Below are 24,129 nucleotides of genomic sequence, written 5' to 3'. Positions count from 1 at the left end.
AAAACAGACAATACATTCAGTGCATGTACTAATATACTCAAATGTAAGTTGAAATACTGTATAATACAGAGCTGGCAAGTCTTTAAGTGTACAAAGCTGAAAACACCTCAAAGAAGTTTTAAAATAAATTATATGTTGCAAAACAGTTACAGTGTTTAATTAATTTACATGAGTGCTAGTTATTTCTTGTAGGTTTTATGGCATCATAACTGTCAATCAAAGACAGAGACATAATTCAAGGATTTTTTTTAATATAGACTGAGTTGGGACTCTTCATTTAAGTATGTCCTTGGGACAGAATCAGGAGGCATCATCTCCTTGGGACAGGTGGCTTAAGCACTTAATCTCATCTAAACTAAAGTAAGTAGACTGGCCTGACTGAATATGGTGGGTTCTTTATCAGACCAAAGACTAAAGTAATCAATCTCATTTTAACTACAGCAGCTTCACTTCCATCTGAAGCAGTTTAACCATATTTGTAATTAATACGACCAGAAATTGTCTCTTTTTGAGAGATGTAAATGAGTCTAATACTCCCATACAAAAGCAAGAGTTACATTCTTTGTTTGTCAACCACTAAAACTTAAGCAAGCTGAAACTGCTTACATCTCATCAGACTTAACGGCTGCTGCAGTTCTGCACTTAATGCAAAATACTTTATTCTTCCTATTGATCCGTTGGGGAAAGGTGAAGTCTTCACTCATGGCCAAAACCAATAATGAATGCTGATACTGGTGTGATACCTCCCTGTCAAATACAGGGGGTCCTTTGCACTCAGCAGGCACACCCACTGAGCATAGAAATTGTGCTTGGCTGAGGATACACTTACAATCCACATTGACACTTGTCAGTAAGCTTTTCATTTCTCCCTCCTCCTAAATACCTATCCTCTTCCCACACACACACACCTACACTTGGCACACCTACACATCTGCATAGGCAGTTATTGATAAAAACAACATTCTTAAAATAATATAGAGAAAGATAGATACAAACATTTTAACGATATACAAGAAAACTCTTAACGTTCCAGCCAAAAAATACCCTGGTTTATCTTCCTTTCATCCAACTTGACTGTTACCAATTGTTTACCTTGTTAGGCTTCCTTATCTGTGAAAAGTTTGGTTTTAATATTTTTCTTGTGGCCCCAGGGCCTTTCTTTTTGCAGTATACCTCTGATTTTTAACCTAAAAAAATGGTAGCTGAACCTTGAGAATTTGAATTTTTAAAAAAAATCCAAGTTTGTTATGATACTGTACCATGACTGAGAGGTATCAGAATACATCTCTGACATAAATTTGTTTTATTTATATTTTAATATTATTAACAATAGTCACATCTGTGGTGTCGATAAACAAATCTAAAAGGCACTTTTACACATTTAAAACCTATTTCCCCTTTCTGCCTCATGCTGACAGACCTTTATCCATCAAAATGCAAAGATTTACTCATTTACAAGAGGAGCTGCGCTTCTGCAAATTACTCCATATAAGTTTAGTGAACAGAAAATTATGATATTTGTGCTTTTTTCTGAATTTATGTGCCAATAAAAGAAGCATTGCAGGAAAAGGGCCAGAAAAAAGATTTTTTTTCCCATCTTTTTATACTTAAACTAGCCTGCGGTGCTTTTTCAAATTAATCATTTCGTATTTATTGGTGAGTCACACAAAAATGCATTGCGGATACAAATTTTAGTGTTAAATTACATACAGGTGATGTCTTCTGAATGTCACACATGAATAAAACAGTGAAGTAAGATCGCATTTGCAGGGGGAAGAATGCTGTTCATTGAGTTACACAGATCAAAAGTGTTTTGAACCTTCAGCGTTCCACTTCTGCATGCTTTAATACTTTATCATCAAACTACGTTGTGCGACCACCGTTCCACCACTAACAACCATCCACTGGCAGTAAGGTTTAGTACTAGCAGAGATACTGAATTGTCTGCTGTAAGGAGGAAAATCAAGTAATCAAAAAGAAATGTCATTTTCATTTATAATTTTGGTTTGAAGCATTATGAAAACAGCATAATTGAGCTAAAATTGTTATTGTGTCACATGTGTCACTTTGAAGTGATCCACTATACCCTTTAACGATTTCAAACATGCAGGTCCACTTGTTAAAGTGCATATATTTGAAGTTATTACCTGCAACTTTTTTTGCATCACATGCAGTGAGTCTTCTTGTGCCTCCAAGAGTTGAAACATTAATTGTGACCCAGTGGGATTACTTAAACCCAGCATGTGGTCTTGTTAATACTCAAGCTATGAAAGGGACAGGCCGCTGCATGTTCTTAGCTGAAAAATGAATGTACACTCAACGATAACTCACACTACAAATGAAGAATTTGTATAATCTTTTTACTCAAGCTACGGGGCTCTTCCTGCTTTTTTTCCTGACATTAACACTTTGCTAAGAACGCCACAGCTTAAGTCAGCTGTCATAATGTTATATATTGCCTTTAGTCAGTGATAGAACTTTAACACTGTTTGGGGAAATACAGAATCAACATTTCCATAGTTTTGTGAAGAGAAACATCACCTTTGAGTTAAGGTCTATGGGAAAACAGACAAGCTATTGTGTGAAAATTGCTATTTTTACTGGTGATCAGTCTTTGTGTTTATCTTTTGTCTCTTTGATGCCTTGAAGAATTCTTCCTTTTCACTCACTGCCAAATGCAGAGTTAAGCAAAAGTCACCTTGAGGATACAGAACTGGGCTTCAAACACGATAATTTTCAGTGTTTCAGTGACGGTCACATGATTATTGTACCATTACTGCAAAAGTCTTGAGGCACCTCAGTTTTTTAGTTTTTTTCTAATGTGCAAGGAAATGGGAAATAGTTGGATGATTTACTAAAATATGTGCAAACATAAATGGAAACCACAGTATATAAGGGGAAAGAGAGTTTCGACAATCCTAACAAGCCTGAAAGTCCATTTTTGGTAGGACCGCCTTTATTTTTCAACATAGCCTGAATTCTCTTGGGGTGTTGCCTTTTGTTCTGTTCTCTGTCAGGGTGATCCCACATTGTTGGAGTAATGTTGAGGTCCGTGCTCTGGGGAGGCCAGTCTATGACCGATAGTGTTCCATTGTCTGTTTTCCTATCCAGCTTTGCTTTTGCTGTATTGGCAGTGTGTCTGAGATCATTGTCATGCTGGAAAATGAAACCATTATTAGGGCTGTGCCATATCATATCATTTGTGAGGATTAGCTTTGACTGTTTGGTATAAATTTTTACATGATATTTTTACACTGACGATGTTGTAGCATCCCCATGCCTTTGTGTTCCCCAATGCATGCAAGCAGAGAAGCCCAGGCATAACTGACAGCAACAGCCACAAGTCAGCCAAAACTAAAACTACTTCAGCAACCTCCAACAAAGCACAGCACTCAGCAAAATATGCAAGGAAAATTGTTCCTGCCAAAGGTGGGAAGAACAAATGTGTTTCATGACTCGAGGAAAAAAACACACACATTGTCCAGGCTACGAAGGAAGACATACAGTACAGGCAGCTAATGATGTTCAACCCATTCAATTATTGATGTGTTTACAAGGTGGCAAAACAGGGCTTAAAGCATGAGCCAAGACTCAACAGCAAAAATATGGCTCATATTTATAATGTAATAATATTAATAATTTGGTACTTTATTTATTGTTAAACTACACTCCCTGGGTTACTTTTGTGCTTACATTCCACACATCTTGTGTCTCTCTGGCACCACACTGCTGGTAGCACCTTATTTTTATAAAATAGATTCACACTTCAAATCAGGAAGTGTGTCCTCAATGACAGTAGCTCATTGGAAAAGAAGGATGGAAAATGTCTTTCATTTGCTGCTGCCCGAAGCATCGATAAAATGCTCCAAATGTCTTTTTTGTCAGAAATATCATAAATTTTCTCAAAGTGTCATAATCTAATTTTGAGGTCACATTGCCCACCATTAAAAATCAGGGGTTTTCCAGTATTGCATGGTCAAATAAAAACCTGATGGTATTTCTCCTCATTCATAATTACACCAGTTTTGACAAGATCCCCAACACCACTGACTGAAAAGCAGGTCTAAACCACTTTTTTGAGAATGCACTGCACACAGTATGCAAGTTTTCCCCTCTTTGCGAATCACCCTGTTGGGGGAAAAATACAACTTTATATCTGTCAAGGCTGTGTTATCTTTGGCATTTTCGCAGCTTAAGAAATGAGAACAATTTCTGTGATTCTGCGACAGACTGCTATTACCCAAGTCTCTAAAAATACTATTTAAAATTGGTTCTTTGCTAACTTGTGTGTTATGTGCAGGCATAATATTGGTCCATTGTTGCCCTTTTTATGCTTGAATGAATCATAGTTCAGTTTTAAGAGGCTTATCAAAGGGGAAAAAACCTTTCTCTGAAAATGGTCACGTACAAGAACTGGGTAAAAAGGCAGCCAATGTGTAAAAGAAAAACTCTTAAAAACAAAACAAAAAAATCTGGAGAACTATTTCTCGAGATGTCTTGATGCATGCTCAATCATCCAGGTAAAAAACTCCCAAAAAGATGATTCTGTTCATCTGGACATAGATGAACAGCCTGGGAAATGTTTCGTCACTCATCCAAGAGTGACGACTTCTCAAAACCACTTTAATGACAAGAAAGTCTGGGAACCTGGAAGCTAAATATAAAGAAATGAGGGGCAGCTCAAGACTTTTGCACAGAACTCTAAATCAAACAAAACCACAAAATGTTATAAAATAACTATGAAACATCCATTTTTTTCCTGTCTGAAAGTTTGCATTGACTAAAATAGGTCTTTTACCACCATGCTGCTATTTTCTTCTCAAGGCTGCATTAAAGCTCTTTGGTAAGCGTTTCCTCTTCATATGTCCTTGCAACCTTGATAACCATCACTCCAGTGCCCTCCATATAAGTCAAGCATGAAATGTAGGCAGGAGAACTGAGATGGCAAAGACAAATAGCATTGTATGCATCACCTTGTCAGCATGACAGACAAATGAAGTCTCCTTCAAATATAAAAAGGATTAGTGAACATCTGCACTGACAACAAATATCCCTATTAAGTTCCACAAAAAAACAGCAGCGCTGGCACTACATCACTTAGTTCTATGTTTTGATATTCTATGTTGCATTTTCTTGTGCAGGGGTTGTTGTCCAATGAGTTGCTTGGAATCCGTTGCTAATCATGGCTGCTGATTTGACAGAAGTCTGACCTCTCTCCACTGATTAAGGACTGTGCCATTTAAAACCGGATTGAAGAGCACTGTAGAGGTAGGTCGCCAGTTATTGTTATTAAAAGTCAGTCATACATCAACCATAACCTTTAGTGGCCAGTAAAGGTAATGAGGTTTGGATAAATCTGTACAATTAATATGCATTATATCCATTTAAATGTCTGCAAACAAAAGCTCCATTTTATTAAAGATATAATAGAGATGGACCAAAATTCTGAGTCAGAGTAAAAAATTTTGTTTTTGCTGTTATTTATTTCCTCTTTTGTGGCAAGGAAACAAATACATCTTCTTTTAAAAGGCTTTCATTTCTTCAGCACACTATCTTTGTACATCTAGTGCACAGCACTGTAGAGCTACAGTAATGTGCAAAAGGCTTATTTCTTCATATTTTGCTCCCAAGGAGCTAGACTCTCTTTTATTTATTTATTTTCTAAATAGCTCTCCTGGCCCTCTAGCCCTGTGGTATAAGCAGAAGAGGATGGATGGATGGATGGATGGATCTCTCCAGGTTTCTACAGGTATGCCAAATTACACACAAATTGTACTGAAAATCATCAGGAGAGAGGTACAACAGTGTCTACAGTCATCTGTAAAACACAACGGAGGCTCTGGTGAGGTTTTGGGATGCTTTACATTCAGTGCTATTGAGCATCTTCTCAAACTTGATGGAATTATGAAGGCAAAAACGTGCGATTCGATTTGATCCATTATGCAATACCATCTGGAAAGCATGTAATTGGCAACAACTTCATTTTCCAGCATGAAAATGGTTCCCAGTACAAGGTCAATGCATACCTGGATAGAAAAACACAGTTAAAGACTATCAGTCATGGATCGGTCTCCCCAGAGCCCAGACCTTATTGAAGCAAGTGGGATCATCTTGATAGAGAACAGAACAAAAGCAGCCAACATCCAAAGAAGAGCTCTGAATGTTCTTTAAGAACCCCAGAGAACTTTTCCTGAAGACTGCTTAAAGAAATGACAGGGAAGCTTGCCTAAGAGAGTTGCGGCAGTGTTGAAGAATAATTGGGTCGTACCAAATATTGGTTTTTTAACCTCATTAGGATTGCACAAACTCTTGCCTTATATACTGTATTGCCATGTATATTTGTAGTGTTTTCCCATTTTATATACAGAAATGAGGGGTGGCTCTTTACTTTTGCAGAGCAGTGTAGGTCACATGTCATTCTTATTAAAATTCATTGGTACATCAACCATAACCTCAGCTGCCAGTAAATGTGTTGACCTTTCAGATAAATCTATCAAATCAGCCTTGATAGATTTATCTATCAAGTCGGTATATCTCATTTATATCCATCCAACTGTTTGGAAGCAGAAGCTCAATTTCTCTCAGCTAAACAAAACTTCTGCTGCCCTTCAGTAAGCCTCCCAACCTCTCAAACCTACATCATATTGAGCATGATGAGCAATTTAAAGCTGCCAACATTCGCAAAATTGCAATATTTCTACATTAGTGTATTGTTTGACTTCTTCAACTGCGTTAAACAAGTGCAATCTTTGGCTTAAATGAACAGCAGTCAACAATATTAACACTAATCATGGCTCACCAATAGCAAACAATCACACTGCCACTCCAGATGGCTGTCCATTCGACTAAAAGCCTCTAATTGTGAAGTCCTTATCACAAGACTGGGGCTAAAATTAAGATGCATAAAACTCATTAAGGCTGACACTCCAAACAAAGCACAAAAGCGTCTTACATATCCATCCACAGAACCCACGGGTGCAGTCATGTGCTTTGTCCAGACAGACAGGCAGGACCCCAAACAATGTGTGAGAGTCAGCCCCAGTAACCAAAGAGAGGAGGTGATGTATTGCACGCTGACATGGAACAATGCAGTCTGTTTTACCTGAAGGCGAATCTTTCTACCCCATCAATTTGTTTCAGTGGACAGAGGCACCCTGTGACATCCTCCATGCAGTGTTTGTTAGCCGCTATCTCAGAAGACACCTGCTGTCTTTGAGCAATGACAAAAGGTAAGTAAACCGTATCTTCAAAGCAACACAAAGAGATTTCTAATAATCACAAGACATTTTTTTCTGCCACTTTCTTCATGACAGCTGAATGCTTTCGTGTCCCTTTTAATCTGACTGTGGATTTTTTAAACATGTCAGACTGACAGCAACGGTGACGAAGGGGTTCGGTTGCAAATATAGCTGCCAGGCTGACCAATATGACTATGGCTGTTGTTCAAACACAGATGAAACGTTAACACTGTCGATTAACCTCCATTTCCTCCTCTAACAAGCTCCCTTTTGTGACTAAGGTTACAGCTTAACTCATTTTTGAAGCAGATGGACAAAAAAAATAAATCCCTTTACAATAGCACAATTTTTAACTGGGATATGATTAATTGAGGGACTAGTCCGGGGTTTATTTTTAACTCACTGAGCCTTGAAACAAGTCGACCCGCGGCACCACGGCTCTCTGCTCTTCCTGTACATTCATTATGCCAGCCTACCAGGGAGTATTATGTCTTGTAACAGCTGACTGTGAGTTGACACTGTGAGGCTTAGGGAGCCTTAGAAACTCTGCTTGGGGCACACTCCCGGTGTAGAGACTGAGGTCTGTCTGACATGTGTGACTCCTGAGGCAAGCGTGTTGCTAAATGAACAGAGACAGGGACAATGGCATGACCCACTTCTATCAGGACTACCCTGTTTTCTTTATCAAAAATATATATATATATATATATATATATGTTTGTATCCCACAGGTACGGCTCTGCACTGATGGTGGAAAATATATAGCGGCCAAAAGCTTAAACATCCCCATCACCAGAGGACAGGAAGGGCAAAAGGGGGGAGGATGTAAATGATGGGAACGGTGATTCAGGGAGTCAGGTTAATCTATAAGCTTTCAGCAGTTTTCTCTCTGCATAAAGCAGTGTGACATGTTTTGGTAAGACCCTACATTAGACTTCAATGTCCATTTACCCTACTTGTAATATTGCGCTGGTTAATAATGATAAGGCAACTATTACAGGATATATATCACCTCTAGATTTGTCTAGTCACCACGCAAGAAATCTTTCTATTCCGTTTTTTTTTCTTCTTTTTATATTGGTTATTAAAAAAAGGGAAAATAAGGGGAGAAAGATGCCTTTGTCCCTCTGCATTAATTAACGAGAGCTAAACCTGGACCCTCAGCTTCTTTTACCCCATGTAAGCTTCGCACATAAGCCAAGCAAGCAGCTGAAGATGGTCACTGTGAGGGCGCACGAAACACTGGAGCTGTGCACATTTGCCTTAATTGTGCGCAGTCTCATGTGGCCCTTTATCAAAGAGCAATTACACACAGATAAAATACACAATCGGCCGCTTGTATACTCAAACAGGTCTCCTCTGAACACAATCAAACCAATTAACTAACGAGTCGTGCACGGATTTTAAAAAAAAAAAACGTGCCGAGATTGCTCCGTTTCCCGCGAACAATACAGTGTTGAACCGTTCATGTGGGATACCCCCACTCCCCACGATCCTCTTTGAATAATCACCAGCACTTTGTCACTTTCAGTAGAATATGTAAATATGCCAAAGGATTCTGATCGATCCCCTGTTCGGTGATGCTCCCACGCTAAAGAACTATTTGTGTGGGGAAAAAGAAAAGAAAAGAAAAGAAAATGTGACAATGATTATTTTTGCCTGTCACTTGTTCCGCTCACCTTTCACACGCTGTGGGACAGCGGCGCTCAAGCACAGGGCGACGGAAAGGAGTAGCGGTCCCATCCTCTCACAATAATCAGGTCCGACTTCCAAGGTTACGGAGCTGTGGGTAAAATCGCGTGGCAATAGCCCAAACTTCTCCTTCCTTTGCTCCGGCTGGACTGTGAGGGTTACCCTGAGAGCTGTTGCTATATGACTATGTCCTCTCAGGTAAAGTCTTGCGCTGTGATAAAGTCGACAGAGAGGGAGACACAGAGAGACAGAGTGAGAGACTCGCCACCTGGATTTTGTCCTGCAGGAACAAGTGGACTGTGCCTGCCGGGCACTCCTCTGCTGCTGCCTCCGCGCTCCTACCGCAGTGGTGCGATGTAGTGGAGAGAGCGACGTGTGCGCTCACTCGGTGCTGCCGGACGACTACTGTCAAACCTCCCAGAGTCAGAAGAATTATCACTTCCGCTACACACATACAAAATAAAACTAGAAGTGATGACTTTTAATTTGAACTGCGCTTCATTTGATGTCTCGTGTATTCAAATAAATAAATAAATAATAATTAGAATTAAAAAAACAAAAACAAATAGTACCATGTTTTTCGCCGACTTTTATTTTCTTATTTTTAATTCTCTCTCTCTTTCTGATATCATGTCATGTAGAGTTTAAGCCAATGCCTGTTTACGCAGTTAGTTGTATTTATAAAGTTATTTTTAGAAATATTAAAAATTAAGTTATAAAGCTATTTTTTAAAGGATAAATAAGTTTGGGTTTTTTTTTTTATTTCCTTACTATTTTTTTTATTGTTTTAAAGGTGCAGTCACACAGTCAAAACGTTATACAGCTTGGACCACAGTCACTTTGGTCCTTTGGTCACTCGGAGGATGCTTCATGGTAGGCTTTATTGGTGGAGCAAACTCTTCCTCCTCCCACTCCCACCGCCCGAAAAAAAATAAATAATAGAGAGAGAGCTTTAAAATAATTCTTCCAAAAGTCAGAACTTGCTAGAAATTTAAATTGCGCATAATCAGCCTCTCCCAAACTTCTTATTTCACTCTCAGATTTCTGTTTTTTAAGCCTCCGGAAGTTGGATGCTCAGCAATTAATTTAGTAGTTTCAAAAGTATTTTTCTGGAAAGCCTTGATGAGTTTTAGTATCCTCAACAAAAAGATTAAATTGGAAAATTCTTTATCGCATTAGGATACTGGCCGTAATGTTCTATGAACAATTTTCATTTTGTAGATTCTCCTGTTGTTTCTAGGAGAGAGAAAAAGATGGCACTGACTGAACAGCATCTCTGAAACAGAGTTTAACGAACATCTAATTAACGCATATTAATTTACACAAACCACAACTTCCCTGCTTACAGCGAGTTTCCAGTTTACAAGCCATTTCCATCCTTCAACTGAAGATCTTACTGAAACATAAACTTTAATAAGTAACCTACAATAACGCATCCATGCTTTTTCACAGCGTGTCCAGACTGTTTATGCATACTGAACGTATACAGGTGTCTCACTGGGGTGTGACATTCTCAAAATTAGATTATTTCTCAAGAGGGTGGCACCACACTGATTGTTCCTTTGTGCCACGTGTGATATTTCGCCCACCTCTGATTGGATTTTCATGAATCTGGGTTGAGTTAAATTAATGTGACAATTGCACTTTGCCAATTATAAACTGACACTGATTAACTCATGGTGAGAACTGTGATTATGGGCCCCGACCAACTCCCCCCATATATTTGTTCAACATAGCTATCTTACTCCTCAATAACATTTTTGATCTGTTTTCTAAGAAATAATAATAGTATTTAAAGACATTTTCTGCAATAGCATACTGGCTGCAGACATTACAATGACATGTTCTCCTTACACGAATAACTGATCCATGAATAAATGCACTGTTTCATTCCATATTTGTGACCATTGCCATTTCTGCACATCTGAGAGAGAAGTTTCCAGAACGAAAGAAAGAAAAGTAGCAGGACTCTGACTTTAAGTCGATGTCTTTACCCAACAGTCTGACCTTGAGATGCTTTCAGGCTCCTCATTATGAATCATGAAAGATATCAGGTGTCTTATGGTTTAATGTAGATAGAGACCTATAACTGTATGCACTTGGTCAAGACTAATAAATCATCCACAGTGGCCACAGTAAAGTCTGCTATCATGATAATGAGAAGCTGCCCTCTATTCCAAAGAGCACCTCCCACTGTGTCAGATTTCCAGACTTGTCTCCATTGCACGTAATACTTGGTGGAATAGCACATCCCTCTCCCTCAAAGTATGATCATGTTGGAACATCTGCGTACCATTATATTTAAAAAAGCATTGGTTTTCATGAATCCACTGACAAGGGCAAAGAAGGCAAAGAAGGGATGTGACACATCCCTAAAAAAAATTATCCAGTGGCTGCTGATGTTCCTTAGCTGTAATTGTGATCATAAAATTAAATTAGAACAACTGTTGATGCTGTCTAGTCATTGTGTTAAGGACACATTGGTTAACAGATGTGAATTTGTTAAATTGTCCTGCTCATTGTTCTATTTGCCTTTTTCTTTAGTTCTGATTATATTGAAGGGGAAAGGTGCGGTTTGTGCTATGATAATATCAAACCTGCCCATGTAACAGCACCTAACTCTGTCTTTAGAAGGATATATCAGTAAGTCCAGCAACAAGGAGACCCCATGCTGTGTTACAGACTTCAGTATGATACTGGAGTCCTAGTTCCTTTTTTCTCCTCGTTGGTTGTTATCTTTGTTCTTTATTTTTCATGTCCCTGTGTTGAATTATTTTGTGTGGAGTTCTTTCACATAATCCTACAAGACTTGTCTATAACAGCTCACAAACTTTCTTCTGTATTTTCTTCACTTTGTTCACTTTTGCCTAATGTTGCCTAAGTTTTCTTCCTTCACTCTGAACAAGCAGGAAAGTCAATATTAACTAAAATCACCAGGTACCATTCAACCTCGCTTACACTGGAGCAAGGGCCACAGTCAGGTGCCTACCCTTTGAGCTCTGTTTGCCTTACAAGAGCAACACTACAGAATACTGCTGTGCAACCATCAATGTTGACAGTAAAGACTGAACGACCCATAGTTCAACCTACATCCTGCAAACTGCTTCACCCTGCTGAGATGGCTCCAGAACAACACAACACAGCAGCAACTCTGACTGCAACCAAGCAGGCAAACAAACTAAATTTAGTTGTTTTATGACCAAAGTCAATGTCTTTATTGTTCTAGACAAGAACATTTTGTGATTGCAGACATCTGGTAAAACATGTGGTTGTAATGCTTATTTTATGCTTAAGCGGAGGTAACATGAAGGCAGTCTGGGGGCAGTAGCAGGCTGACAGTGTACCTGCAGTGTTTGTTGTCGATGAAAGCAGTGTACAAAATATGTGGTACAACCAGACTGTTGGCTACTCTTGCCTGTGCTGTTGGTGGTCTGTCTGCCAGCTGCAGAGAAGAGCAAAGTTATGTTGTGATATTTGATATTTGAAGATTTTTTTTAAAGTTCTCCCACTCCTGGCAAACTCCACTGCTACGCCCTTTCCTATTCAGGTCAATCAATAGGCATAGGTCATCTGTGTCCAGCAATGTGCATTTGGGATTTTGGAGGACTGCACCTCACTTTGCACACGTAAATGTGTATGCAGACAGACATATTTGCAGGACCATAAATTAGGTTTAGGAAATGGCACAGGTCTAGCGAAGCACAACTCCAATAATGGACATTCCTACATATGAAAAACACAGGATCCACTTCTATTTTATATTGCTACAAAGTGCTACAAAGCACTGCACTGGTCCCTTTAAAATAGTACCTGTCCATCCAGCCCTCCAAGATCACATCCCGTCCTCTCAATCTTTGACTATAGATTTCATGCTTTTGCACTGATAATATCATTATAAATAAAGGTATCGGTAAAATGTGTGAGGTAAAGCCTTTATTTGTAGTCAGAAAAACAAAATATGTCATCTAAAAAATATAAAACTTTAACATCTGACTAAAAAGCATGCATCTGCGATCATTAAACGCATCATTAGTTTTGTGTATGCCCTGTAGGAAAAAGTAAAAGAATTGAGTAACAAAGAGAAGATCAAAGAAGATTGTCCACTGGCACCAGGGCTCGCTGCTAAATCTCCACGCTAAGTACCGACCTCTTGACCTCCTCCCAGTGTCCTCTCACAGCTTAGAAACAGATCACAGCAGCCACAAGTGTATTCTGTAAATCCTTCACACTCGCATATCTAAACCTAGACATGGTCAGTCCTTCTTCAAACTCAACTCCGTTTGCCTCCTTTGCCCTTGTCTTTCCCTCGGCTTGTCGAAACACAGAGCACAGATCAGTGAATCGTCTTCAGCTCGCATCCATCCTCATTTAGACCGTGGGGACCCATTTAGGGTGAGCAACGGGCTGGAAAACAAAGTGACCTTCTCATATTTGACTCATTTACTGCTGTTTTTGTTTTAGCCACTAAAACGAGTTCCATGTTTTCATTTCTAGAAAAAAAACTAAGAGCTGAAGACGGGTGTTCACTATTTCTCTTCCAGCAATGTTTCATTTGGGGCATACAGAGTTTTTGCTTTTATTCAGTTGGAGAGGCAGCTGTAGCACCTTTAGGATGCAGAAATCCTTTTGAATTGGAACTTAATAGATAAAAAATCTATGAATTTTGACCAAGCATGTACTATTAGCATGAGAATTTATTATCTGGTATGCCCTCAGCATTTCTCTTAGCACAATTTTAATGAGGTTAACTTTCTTAAAACTACAGATAACCACTTTTTTCGTCCTTGCCTGCCTGTCTTTTCATTAGCATGCTCCCTTTCCTTTTCATTCAGTCTCTCACAGGAGGCGAGCGGTTTTTCATATCCACTCGGTCCCTCTCTCATCTCCCATTTCTCCAGTTTCTTCTGCCATCCTTTTCCCATTCAAACTGCTTGACTTGTGTTCAAGGCCCCCGTCTCTCTTTTTCTGCACTCGCCACAAAGACAGTCTAACAAAGGCCTAAGGCAGAGAAGAAGAGAATGAGAGGCAGGGAAGTGAAAGAGGTGGTGGATGTTGCGGGGTGAGGGGTGGGTGGGAGGATGGTTATGGCATGGAGCAGTATGGAAACGGCGAGATAGTAAAGGAGATGGATGAAGAAAGTGGCAGAGACACAGAGCGAGGGGCAGCTTGAGACTGTGAGGAAGGCAAGTAACACTAAATTAGATGCTCTTGCAGAAGAGACAGTGTATTAATTCCAAAGAGAATATTGCATTGTGTCTTCTTTTTCTTTCCTCTCTCAGCACTGGGACAGAGCGGAGTTATGTTCCCCCAGCAGGCTTCTCTGTTTCTCTTTCCTCTCTTCTTCTAGTCCCTCACGCCTGATACCACTGGCACAAGCATACTTTCCTTCTCTTTCTCATTGTGCTTATTATTATACTTTTTCAGCTGCAAATACACGGAGTGCTGAAACTACAAATGAATGAGTGAGGTGATTAATTAAGCTGTGATTGTGATGCTCAATATTAGCCACTTTTATGTCAGTAGACAGTTCCACTATTTTAACTGTAAATGATGAGGAAACAGAACCCCTTTGTCTTGTTGTTGCACTCAACAATATTTAATATGATACATTTTGTTCTTTTGCAATGCAGCCCAGTTACCCTGTGATTTTTAGAGTGAAAGAACGATAATACATCGCCTTACAAGAAACATTTTCCATTACTCACCCCAACTAAAAGAAACATTTGCCACAGCGCACCCTGCCCCATCTATTTCCACCATGACTATGTCCAAGGCAACAATCTGGTGGATGACTGAAACACTGGCCTGACTCCCCTCATTCAGAAACCTATATTTCTTTTCTAAACTATGGCTGAAAATCATAATATTTAGGTAGGCTTTGTTACACTGATGTAGTAACACACTGATGTTGCAATATCCTAAACTTTCCTTCTCACAAGTTATTGTCATTGTTCAATTCAGTTTTATTTATATGGCAGCAAATCACAACAGCAGCAGTTTTAAACCTCTAATTCACAACAATCACTGCCTGAAACAGAGACACAACCACTGTCACCATCAAGATGATAATCACCAATTTTTTGATGTTAAAAAAGGAGGTTAAAAACCCAGACTGATCAAATATTCTTTGTCTTCTTAACAACAGTTCCTTTATCACAGTGGTTTTCTCAAAATGTTGGACACACAAACGTGAAAAAGTTGTGGGGAACTAAATTGAATACACTAATGATGTTATAAAAACAGAATTTTCTGGTGCTATTATTATGACCTTTAAGAAAAACTTAAAATCCTTTGATTTTTAAGTTTTAGTGGGTGATAAAAATTGCAGGGTGTGAGAAGCAAACGTATTTGGCTTCCGAAGTGTGGAGGAACAAGTTTGAACAGATTAAATTGTTTTTGTTGGACTTTTTCCAGATTTTCAGAATTCTGTTTCAAAAATGTTTTATTTAAAGGTACAGTACTGTGCAAAAGTCTTGAACCACCCTTCATTTCCTCTATATTTTGCGTCCTAGAAGGAAGTTACATTGGTGCAACAGTTGATCAGTCTACTGTTTGCTGAAATCTCATGAGTAATTATTTCAATAGAAAGGAGGCTGTGAAGAAACCATTCTCTAGGGAAACAGGTAGTAAAGACTGTATGCTAAAGCACACAAGAACTGGACTGAAAATCAGTGACAACTGGTTTTATTTGGAAATTGTGGTTCAAATTGACGCAAGTGACACTGAGTGTCTACGGCCATCTGTGAAACACGGTGGAGGCTCTGTCACGATTTGTGGCTGCATTTCAACCAATGGTGTTGGAGATCTTGTAAGAAATTGATGTAATTATGAATGCAGAAAAGTAGCATCAGATTCTGATCAATACAATACTATATGGAAAGTATCTGATTGACAATTTCCCTCATTTTTCAGTATGACAACAATCCGAAATAGCTTGATAAAAAAAAAGCACACAGTAGCTTACAAAAAAGCGCAGACATCAACATTACTGAAGTAGTGTGGGATCAACTCGAGAGAGAAAAGAACAAAAGAGAGACAACATTCAAAGAGCTTTGGAGCGTCCTTCAAGAAGCTTGGAGAGCTGTTCCTTGAGACTACGTAAATAAATGACAAGAAACCTTGACTAAGAGTTCAGGCTCAGTTGAAAAAAAAAGTTGGTCGTGCCAAACTTTCAGCTTTGTTAGAATTCTACAAAGGTTTGGTTTTCTCCGCTTAGTTTTTCCATGCACATTTCATTAAACCGCTGCACCTATCTCTGATTTTCCAAGCAAAATATGAAAAGATGAGGGTTGTCTCAAAAAGTTTAGGACTGCAGTATTGACACATTTCAGATTTTCTCATGAACACAGAAATATAAGCAAGCCCCTGATAATGCAAAGAATTGAGAAACGCAGCTGAAATATGCAAAGACACAGTTATAGGAGCACTTTGGGCCAACCGTGTAAGCACACATTGCACACCTGACTTACTCAACTGAAACAAATGTACCAAAGAACCAGAATTGAAAACACAAATGCATGATTATGCTGAGGGGTGGTTATTCACGTCAATGTGTGCGATCACACCCCCCACAAGACCTCTGCAACTCATTTTCCACACCACAATGCTGCATATCAACAAAGGCAAACAACCTGGACTATATTTCTTGTGCAAAAATCAATACGCTCTTTGCCTGCATGAGACAGCAGGATTTATAATGTAACAGTCTGAGTTATGACCAAATCCTCCCACCCGACTCCTCCAGTTCCGTGATCATCTCGAGTAAACACACATTGCCTACCATCATGTCCAAATCCCTACCCATTCTTCCCTCCTGTAGCCCTTTAGCTGTTTACCCGTAACAACCAGAAACAGCAGAACTCACACTAAAAGGTAAAGGCTGAGAAGAATCTTTAAAAGTATCAACGAATGTGTGTTTATTATAAATGAATTCTCTCTTTTGCAATGCCTTATGAAACGGGGTGATATATTTAGTTATTCTTGATGAGTATGCTTTGCTGTTTGACAAAACTCATTAAAAGCTGCGGCCTTTCAAAGGATCTGCTCTGATCATAAATCCTGTTTGAAGTTGTTTTACGAGCAGTAAAAACTGGCCTTTGTTTGCCCTTCTAGCCTCAACCTAGACGTGCAACTCAAAATGTTCTCAGATGAAACCAAACAAAAAAGAAAAACCAAAAGTCTAGAAAAGTTTGCTAATGTGAGATTTCCTATAGATATAAAGTTATAGTTCATCTTGAGAACACAGGCCACTCGATCTTTCTGAAGAGCGTGAGAAGTAGCCTCAGTTGAGAGAATCAGCAGCCTATGCCGCAAATGCCTGAAAATAAATTGTATCAGTGGTAATATGTGAAGGATAATGAAAAGGGCTTTCAGGTAAGGAGACATCATGCTTCAGTGAACTGCTTATAAAACCATTTACGGAGGTTACTTACAGCCTCTGTTCCACTGGAACCATAGAAAGTATTTACAGACACCCAGAAGCTGGAAAAAGACATTTGGAAATTGAAAGAGCCAGTGCTAACGTGTCTACTGGTTGTTGCAAAAAGTGTTTGTGGATTACATATTTGGCAATGTTTTGTATTTAAAGTGCAATGAAACAGCCACAGACAACAAAACACCCTGTTAAAGCAAAATTAGCCGCTACCCTGTCTCTACTGTATCTCTGTGTAGTGCATTTACATAATACACATAATGTCATGATCTTATTGGCTCAAACAAACATACATGAAGCCTGACAGGCCAGTTCACCCTAAAAGTATTTTAAAAAGCAGACCTTTTGGCCCGTTAGATATATATTTCTGTGCTCTCCTTGCAACAGTGAGATTAGATGATCATTTGTGTTGGATAAAAATGAAACCGGTATCAGAAACAGCCAGTTAACTTAGCTTAATATTAAGGGGTAAACAGCTGTATCCAACGATAATAATGTTTGAATTTCACACATTATTTCAATAGATTATACTATTAACCCAAAAAGTTTGGCTTTTTGGATGAAACCGGAGCACCTGGGTTCACAGATGGACAGTTCCACACAGGCTAAACCTAACCTTGATCTTTAAACACAGAAGTGTCCTGCTGTGATGGTACCACAGTAACCTCACCATCGAGCCACCAGCGATATCTAAAATCCCTGACTCAAAGATTAAGTAAATGTTTTGCCCTCTGACAATTTTGTTTCTTGTTTTCCAAAATCGCAGCCATGATGCAGTAACTGAGTGGGTGGAAACGGAGGAGATGAAAGGGATAAACAAGAGGTGACACTTAACATCAAGCCTCCACTTACTGAGAGTAAACAACAGTATCACAGTGTTTACTCACTTGCATGTGTGAAAATATTCTTTTCAGAGTTGAATAACTTAAGGAAAGTGACAAACTGCACGTCACTGAAAGTCACATATTACCAGCAGCTAGGTCTGCTGGTAATTTACTGTTTAATTACTCGTGGCAGGGAGTTCAGTTGAAATCAAGCAACACAATCTTATTGTTTTTTTCAAGCCTTTCAGCAATAAAGGTTAATGTAAAAATATAATGTTAAATGAGTATTGAGTTATATTATATACAAGTGGTATAATCTAGTCATGTGAAAAAATAGTTTTCAGAAAATGTTTTGCAGTCCTGTGAAAACTTATGCACCCTTGTGTCAGTAGCTTGTAGAACCACCTTTAGCAGCAATAACTTAATGTAACCATTTCCTGTATGAGTTTATCAGTCTCTGGTAAACTCATACAGGAATGTTACTCTTATGCCTCTGTTCATTGAGATTTGCAGACATTTCACAGTATTTCAGTTGGGCTGAGCTCTTTGACTGGGCCATTGCAGCATACTGATTCTTTCTTATTCAGTCATTCTGGTGTAAATTTGCTGCTGTGCTTTGGCTTCACTGTTCATTAATGGCCAAACTTTAGCTATTGGACAGATAGCTTCACATCTGGCTCGAGAATACTCACCCCACCACCGTCCTTTACAGTTGGTATTAGGTGTTTGTAGTGATTTTCTGTGTTTTGGTGTTATCCAAATGTGGTGCTGTGCATTACAGACAATAATCTCCGCTTTGATCTCATCTGTCCAGAGCACATTGTTTCAGATCTTTTGTGTATTTTTCAGACACAATATTTCAAACCTCAGCTGTGCTGCCATGTTCTTGTTAGACATGATTTCTTTTATATTTTTAATCGATTGTATTATATTAACAGCTGTTGTTTTTCATTGTATTATATATAAAAACTTAATAAACTTGACTGGCTTAACCCTTCCAAACACAGAAACTGTACTTGTTCAGTCTTTTGTCTGTCAAATGTTACATCCATCATGAACTTTAACATTTGACATACTAACTGAGGCCTGTAAAGTCTGAGTAGCTCCTGGGTTTTCGAATTGCTCTGACCATTACACTTTCTGACCTTGAGGGATGTTCACTCCTGGGAAGATTGTGGCATTGTGTTAACACACACCTGTATACTCCAGATCAGGAAAGTGCCAAAACCTCTGAATATATAAAGGTCCTCATGAGATGATCAGTTAGTCAAGGGTATCTGATTAGCAAAACCTGGCTGCTATTTACCCTCTTAAATCCTATGGAAAAAGCAAATGTGTAGGTTTTTTTCATTGTTTTTACGTGGCTGTATTTTTGTTCATTTATATAGGAAATAAAACAAAACAGACTTAATCCAAAAAAGGGAAAATGTTATTTCTTTTTTTTTGCTATTCATCCCAAACTAAAAGCAACATTTATAAGGACAATATCTGACAATCCAATGCCCTTGTATCACAAAGCTTTAGAGTCTTGATATGAATTTAATAGAAAACAGAGCACTGTCCAATGAGTACCAAATACTTTCCTTGAAAGTTGTTTTTTTGTTTTTTATGAAACTGATAAAAAGCATTGCAATAATAACTGGTATTTTACAGATGCCTTCATAGACACACCAGGCTGATAAACGGTAATGATTAATTCCTGTATGACCATTAACTTCTTTGGCAAAATCTATTAAATGATCAATAAGTTAAGCAGAGCTGGGATGACCACCAACATGACAGCGCCAGTGATCCATGACTTACGATCAATATATTGATCCTACTTGCAGAAACTGTCACCCTTTACTCTATGGACTCTGTCACACATTCTGCAGCTGAAAATGGTTTTATAGCTGTCAAGGAATGTTTGTGTCCATTCTCACCCAGTAAGACTTAAATCAGTAATGCTTATGCACCCCCGCTGCCATATTTAAATAATTCAGATGTTATGCAAGGATTGCCTGTGTCTGTGAGAAACTCTCTGTTTGGCAATGGAGGATTTTCAATTTTGTTATCCCAGTCTTTACAAAGCAGTACACTTGACATTTTTCCATTCCAATTCAAGAGCCATCTTTGAGCAGCATAAGCCTTCCTAAATTTGTTTCCCTTTCTCTTACAGATCTGGAAAACAGCTGTGGGAACTGTGGACGCTGCAGGGTAATTGGCACACTGCTGAAGTAAAGCTGACAATACAAAATTGGCTTTCTCCTCCTTATCGATAAGGAGATTTTATTCTTTCATGAGGCTTCCAGAAATAGCGTCTCCACGGTATAGTCATTAAAACACTCAACTTACAGACAAAAGATCCCTGCTTTGAGTCTAGGAGGGAAAGCAACCCAGCCTCGGGGGATCACGAGCTAGCGTCGATCTCGCGCTGGTCTCGAGCTCGGATAAATGGGAGGGTTGCCTCAAAAAGGGCATCCGGTGTAAAATCTGTGTCATGTCAAATATGAGGATCCATCTGCTGTGGTGACCCCTTGGGAAATAAGGGAGCAGCCAAAAGTACCTTCCATGAGACTTCTGGAAATGCCAACTTTCAGTTCAAATATTGTGGTTTCTAATGGATTTTGATTTAGCTATGTTGTGTCTTTGCCCAGTACTGTAGTGTAAACAAACAAACTGCAAAAAAGTGAATATATAGTATTTATTTTATTTAAGCTTTAATGTACTAGTAACAAGTATCTTATATCATAGAGCCGTTAAAAAAAAAACCCAAACCCACAAATGATCCTATATTTTGTAAATGAGTACCAGAAAAGTAAATGAATGAATAAATAAATAAACAATAACAAAACAACACTTTGGCCACATGATGAAACACTGTACCCACAGCCTGGATGCAGATATAAAATGCAGTTCCCTTCCTTTTTGTGCAAGAAATCTTTTAAGGCTTTAAAAAGTAAATGTGAGCAAAATTTTGAAAAGCTGTGGATATTAACGAATGTGGATCTAAAGTGTTTGGACTGTCGATGTTGCAGAACTTGAGCAGGGGATAAGGTCTCTCCTGAGTCCCCACAGCCACCACCCACATACTGTGGGTCTCCATAGAAACCATGAACCTCAGGAGGTGTGAAATAAACAAACAGAGGCATAATTTTGTTCTGCATCTTTACTGTGATTGTTTGCAAATATGTTGGTTAAGCTCCGCAGTTTTTCCCCTATGGTAAATATTTGCTCGTTTTATCTTCAAATACGTTGTCTGGTAGAGAGCTGTAAGCACAGAGACATGCTCATGCAAACACTCACAAAAATGATTTACTGCACCAAGAAATAAATCATTTCAAATATCAGTTCTAGGTTGTTCTTGTTTTTAAATGATCAGGAGCACAGAAATGGTGCTTTGATCTCAATTTGATTTTAGTTAACTGACATACAGTGTCTTTCAAACTAAAGCAGGATGCAAGGTTTTTTTTCTTTGTTTTTTTGCCTTGAGGCTTTCCTTTATGAAGTCAATTTTCAGTGCATATATTAAATATGAAATATTAAATGGATACAGAGTAATGACACCATTGTAGTTTAGACAGGTTCCCTACTGGCCTGAAATCTGTCACGGACCCGGCTCTGGGGACTCGGGGTCCGTGGGCAGTGGGGACTGTGACTGTTATTGTTATTATTATTATTATTATTATTATTATTTGGTGTGTTGTCTGCACTGCCCCTATGCACATCTGTATGTAGGCAGGTATGTGTGTGTTTTGCCTTTCTGCTGTGGCCAAGTTACAGGCACCTTCAGCCCTGGGGGCGTGGTCTAACTTGAGGGCTGGCCACACCCGAAGTCCTGGCCGCACACCTGCTCCTCATCTGGGCTCGTCGGGGGAGCTATTTAGATGAGCGATGGAGCTTCCACCGACGCGGGATTATTGCGTTTGACTACAAGTCAAGTGTGAGTGTATGCCTGCTGGGATAAGTGTTAACGGCTGCCTCTATTGTTTTCCCCTCAGGAGGAGTGTGGGACGAGAAGGAGCAGTAAGCACGGGGAGTGCAGGGACACTGGGGCAGAGAGCACTACACGGGGACTTTTGGGAAGAAGACACTCCACGGGAGTCTGGGAAACTGGGGATTTATTGTTGTTTACTTCACCACCTTGTAAATAAACACTGTTGCACTGAAGAGTCCGGCGTTTGGGTCCTATTTCCCCATCTCCCCACGGTCTGCCAGCCAGACCGTGACAAAATCGGCATGAAATCATGGACAAAAATGTGGACCAAGTATCCAGCCAAACTCAGCAGCCTTCCCCAGTGAACTTCTGATAGGCGTTCACTCAGCATTCAGTCAGCATTCACTCAGCTAGGAGAGGTCTAGTAATTGAAAAGGATAAAAATCAATGTTCTGTTTCAGAGATTTTGTAGTAGAGCCCAAAGATCTTGGGATTTTAAGGCCAATAAAGAAACCAGTATTTAAAAATCAGATATATCAACCGATATTTTTTTCTTTCAGATACAGAAACATAAACAGATTTCTTTAACATTTATTATGTGTAATTTATGTGTTCTTACTGAGATAATTTGACAATGCAGTTTAAAAATAAACTTGTTTTACTGTCACAACATCTTGTGGATTACTTGTTTACACTCTTACTCAACTCGCTGCTGTTCGTGTGCAGTGTCTGCTCCAAACGCATGTCGCCAACAGGGAAGTTGCAGAGCGCTAGTAGATACACTATGCAATCTTAATATTTATAACACACTGAAGGATGTTTCTCCTCTCGCTACTTTCCTGTTTTAATTTTTATGAATCAGCTGCGATAAATGCTAATACCAATATATCAGCAAATAGCTAAAAAAACACAGCCAATAATATAGGCCTATGGATACATCAGTTGCAGGACCAATGTGTATTTAATATAATATAACCAAGAACAGGACTTTTGACAAGTCCCAAATCTATGTCTGCACACACATGCAGACATAGATTAACCACAGCCTTAAAAGACACTTTACATAATTCTGAATTCCATCAAAGATTAGACAGATGACAGAAATAAGCCACCAAAAAGCTGTTTTCTCTGCACAAACATGGATAGCTTCCCTTGAGAACTGAATATATCACAGACAAGATCACAGAGGTTACCTCCAATTAGTTTTTTTTGTCAACAACTTAATCCTAAAACAGACAATGAAAGTCTCACCCAGAAACAAATTATGCATTTGGAAAAAAAATGAAGGATTGTATCAACAAAATGAAACAGGCTTTTAAGACCACTGAAATAAAACAACAACAACAAACAAACAAAAAAACCCTTGGAAAAAGGAAATAAACAAGAAATTCAAAGAAGGAAAACATGCTGTGAAAGAAAATCGTATCTAAAAACTATGGGACCTGGTCACCAGCATGAAAACCACAAAAAATAAATTAATTGACAATAGCAAATTCAGTGAGTATTTCTCTACAAGCATTGGGCGCTTATTATTTTTCAGCCAACACAACACACTGATGGTTGGTGATGGTATTGATGCTTATGATGTTGACAGGCTAGAGATTGACCCCGTTAATAGGCTGTTCAAGCAAATCAATTTTAACAAGGCCAGAAGCCCAGATAGCATCTCTAGTTGTCTATTCAAAGCATGTGCAGATGAACTGACATCAGCTTAGTATCCTATTTTTAATAGGTTCCTATAGACATGTGGCAACAGTGTAATAGAAAACTGCAACTATCACACTGATCCCTAAGAATCCTGTCCACATGAGAACAACGATTTTAGATCTATTGCTCGTTTTGCTGATGAAGATAGCGGTCGAGATGTGAGCCTACCAGTTTGTACAAAAACAGAAAAAGATGTGTTATGTACTTAGTCACTAACTTCCAACATCAGTGTATACTAAATGTTATTTGTTGATCTCAGATCAGCCTTTACACCCTGCTGCCTTATGTCCTCCCACAAATGCAATGAACTACCATGTTATT

The 24,129-nt window shown here is 38.9% G+C and overlaps 1 protein-coding gene and 1 long non-coding RNA gene across 4 annotated transcripts in view; one reads left to right on the top strand and one right to left on the bottom strand.

Moving 5' to 3' along the window:
* Positions 1 to 9,340, bottom strand: part of edil3a (EGF like and discoidin domains 3a) — a 130,817-nt gene extending 121,477 nt beyond the window's left edge. The window contains exon 1 of one of the 3 annotated variants that reach the window (XM_026188922.2): positions 8,918 to 9,340. In XM_026188922.2, coding sequence (XP_026044707.1) covers positions 8,918 to 8,981 — 64 coding nt within the window. In that variant the 5' untranslated portion in view covers positions 8,982 to 9,340. The remainder of the gene's footprint in view (positions 1 to 8,917) is intronic. The other 2 variants (XM_026188921.2, XM_080309138.1) reach the window with 2 other exon arrangements.
* On the top strand, positions 7,027 to 22,771 carry LOC145432358 (uncharacterized). Its single transcript, XR_013912643.1, has 2 exons — positions 7,027 to 7,229; positions 22,166 to 22,771. It is a non-coding gene; the product is annotated as an uncharacterized LOC145432358 (long non-coding RNA).
* Positions 22,772 to 24,129: the final 1,358 nt, after the last annotated feature.

The sequence above is a fragment of the Astatotilapia calliptera genome, chromosome 12 (assembly GCF_964374335.1).
Source record: "Astatotilapia calliptera chromosome 12, fAstCal68.1, whole genome shotgun sequence".
NCBI classification, from domain to species: Eukaryota; Metazoa; Chordata; class Actinopteri; order Cichliformes; family Cichlidae; genus Astatotilapia; species Astatotilapia calliptera.
This window is presented reverse-complemented; position numbering and strand designations above follow the sequence as displayed.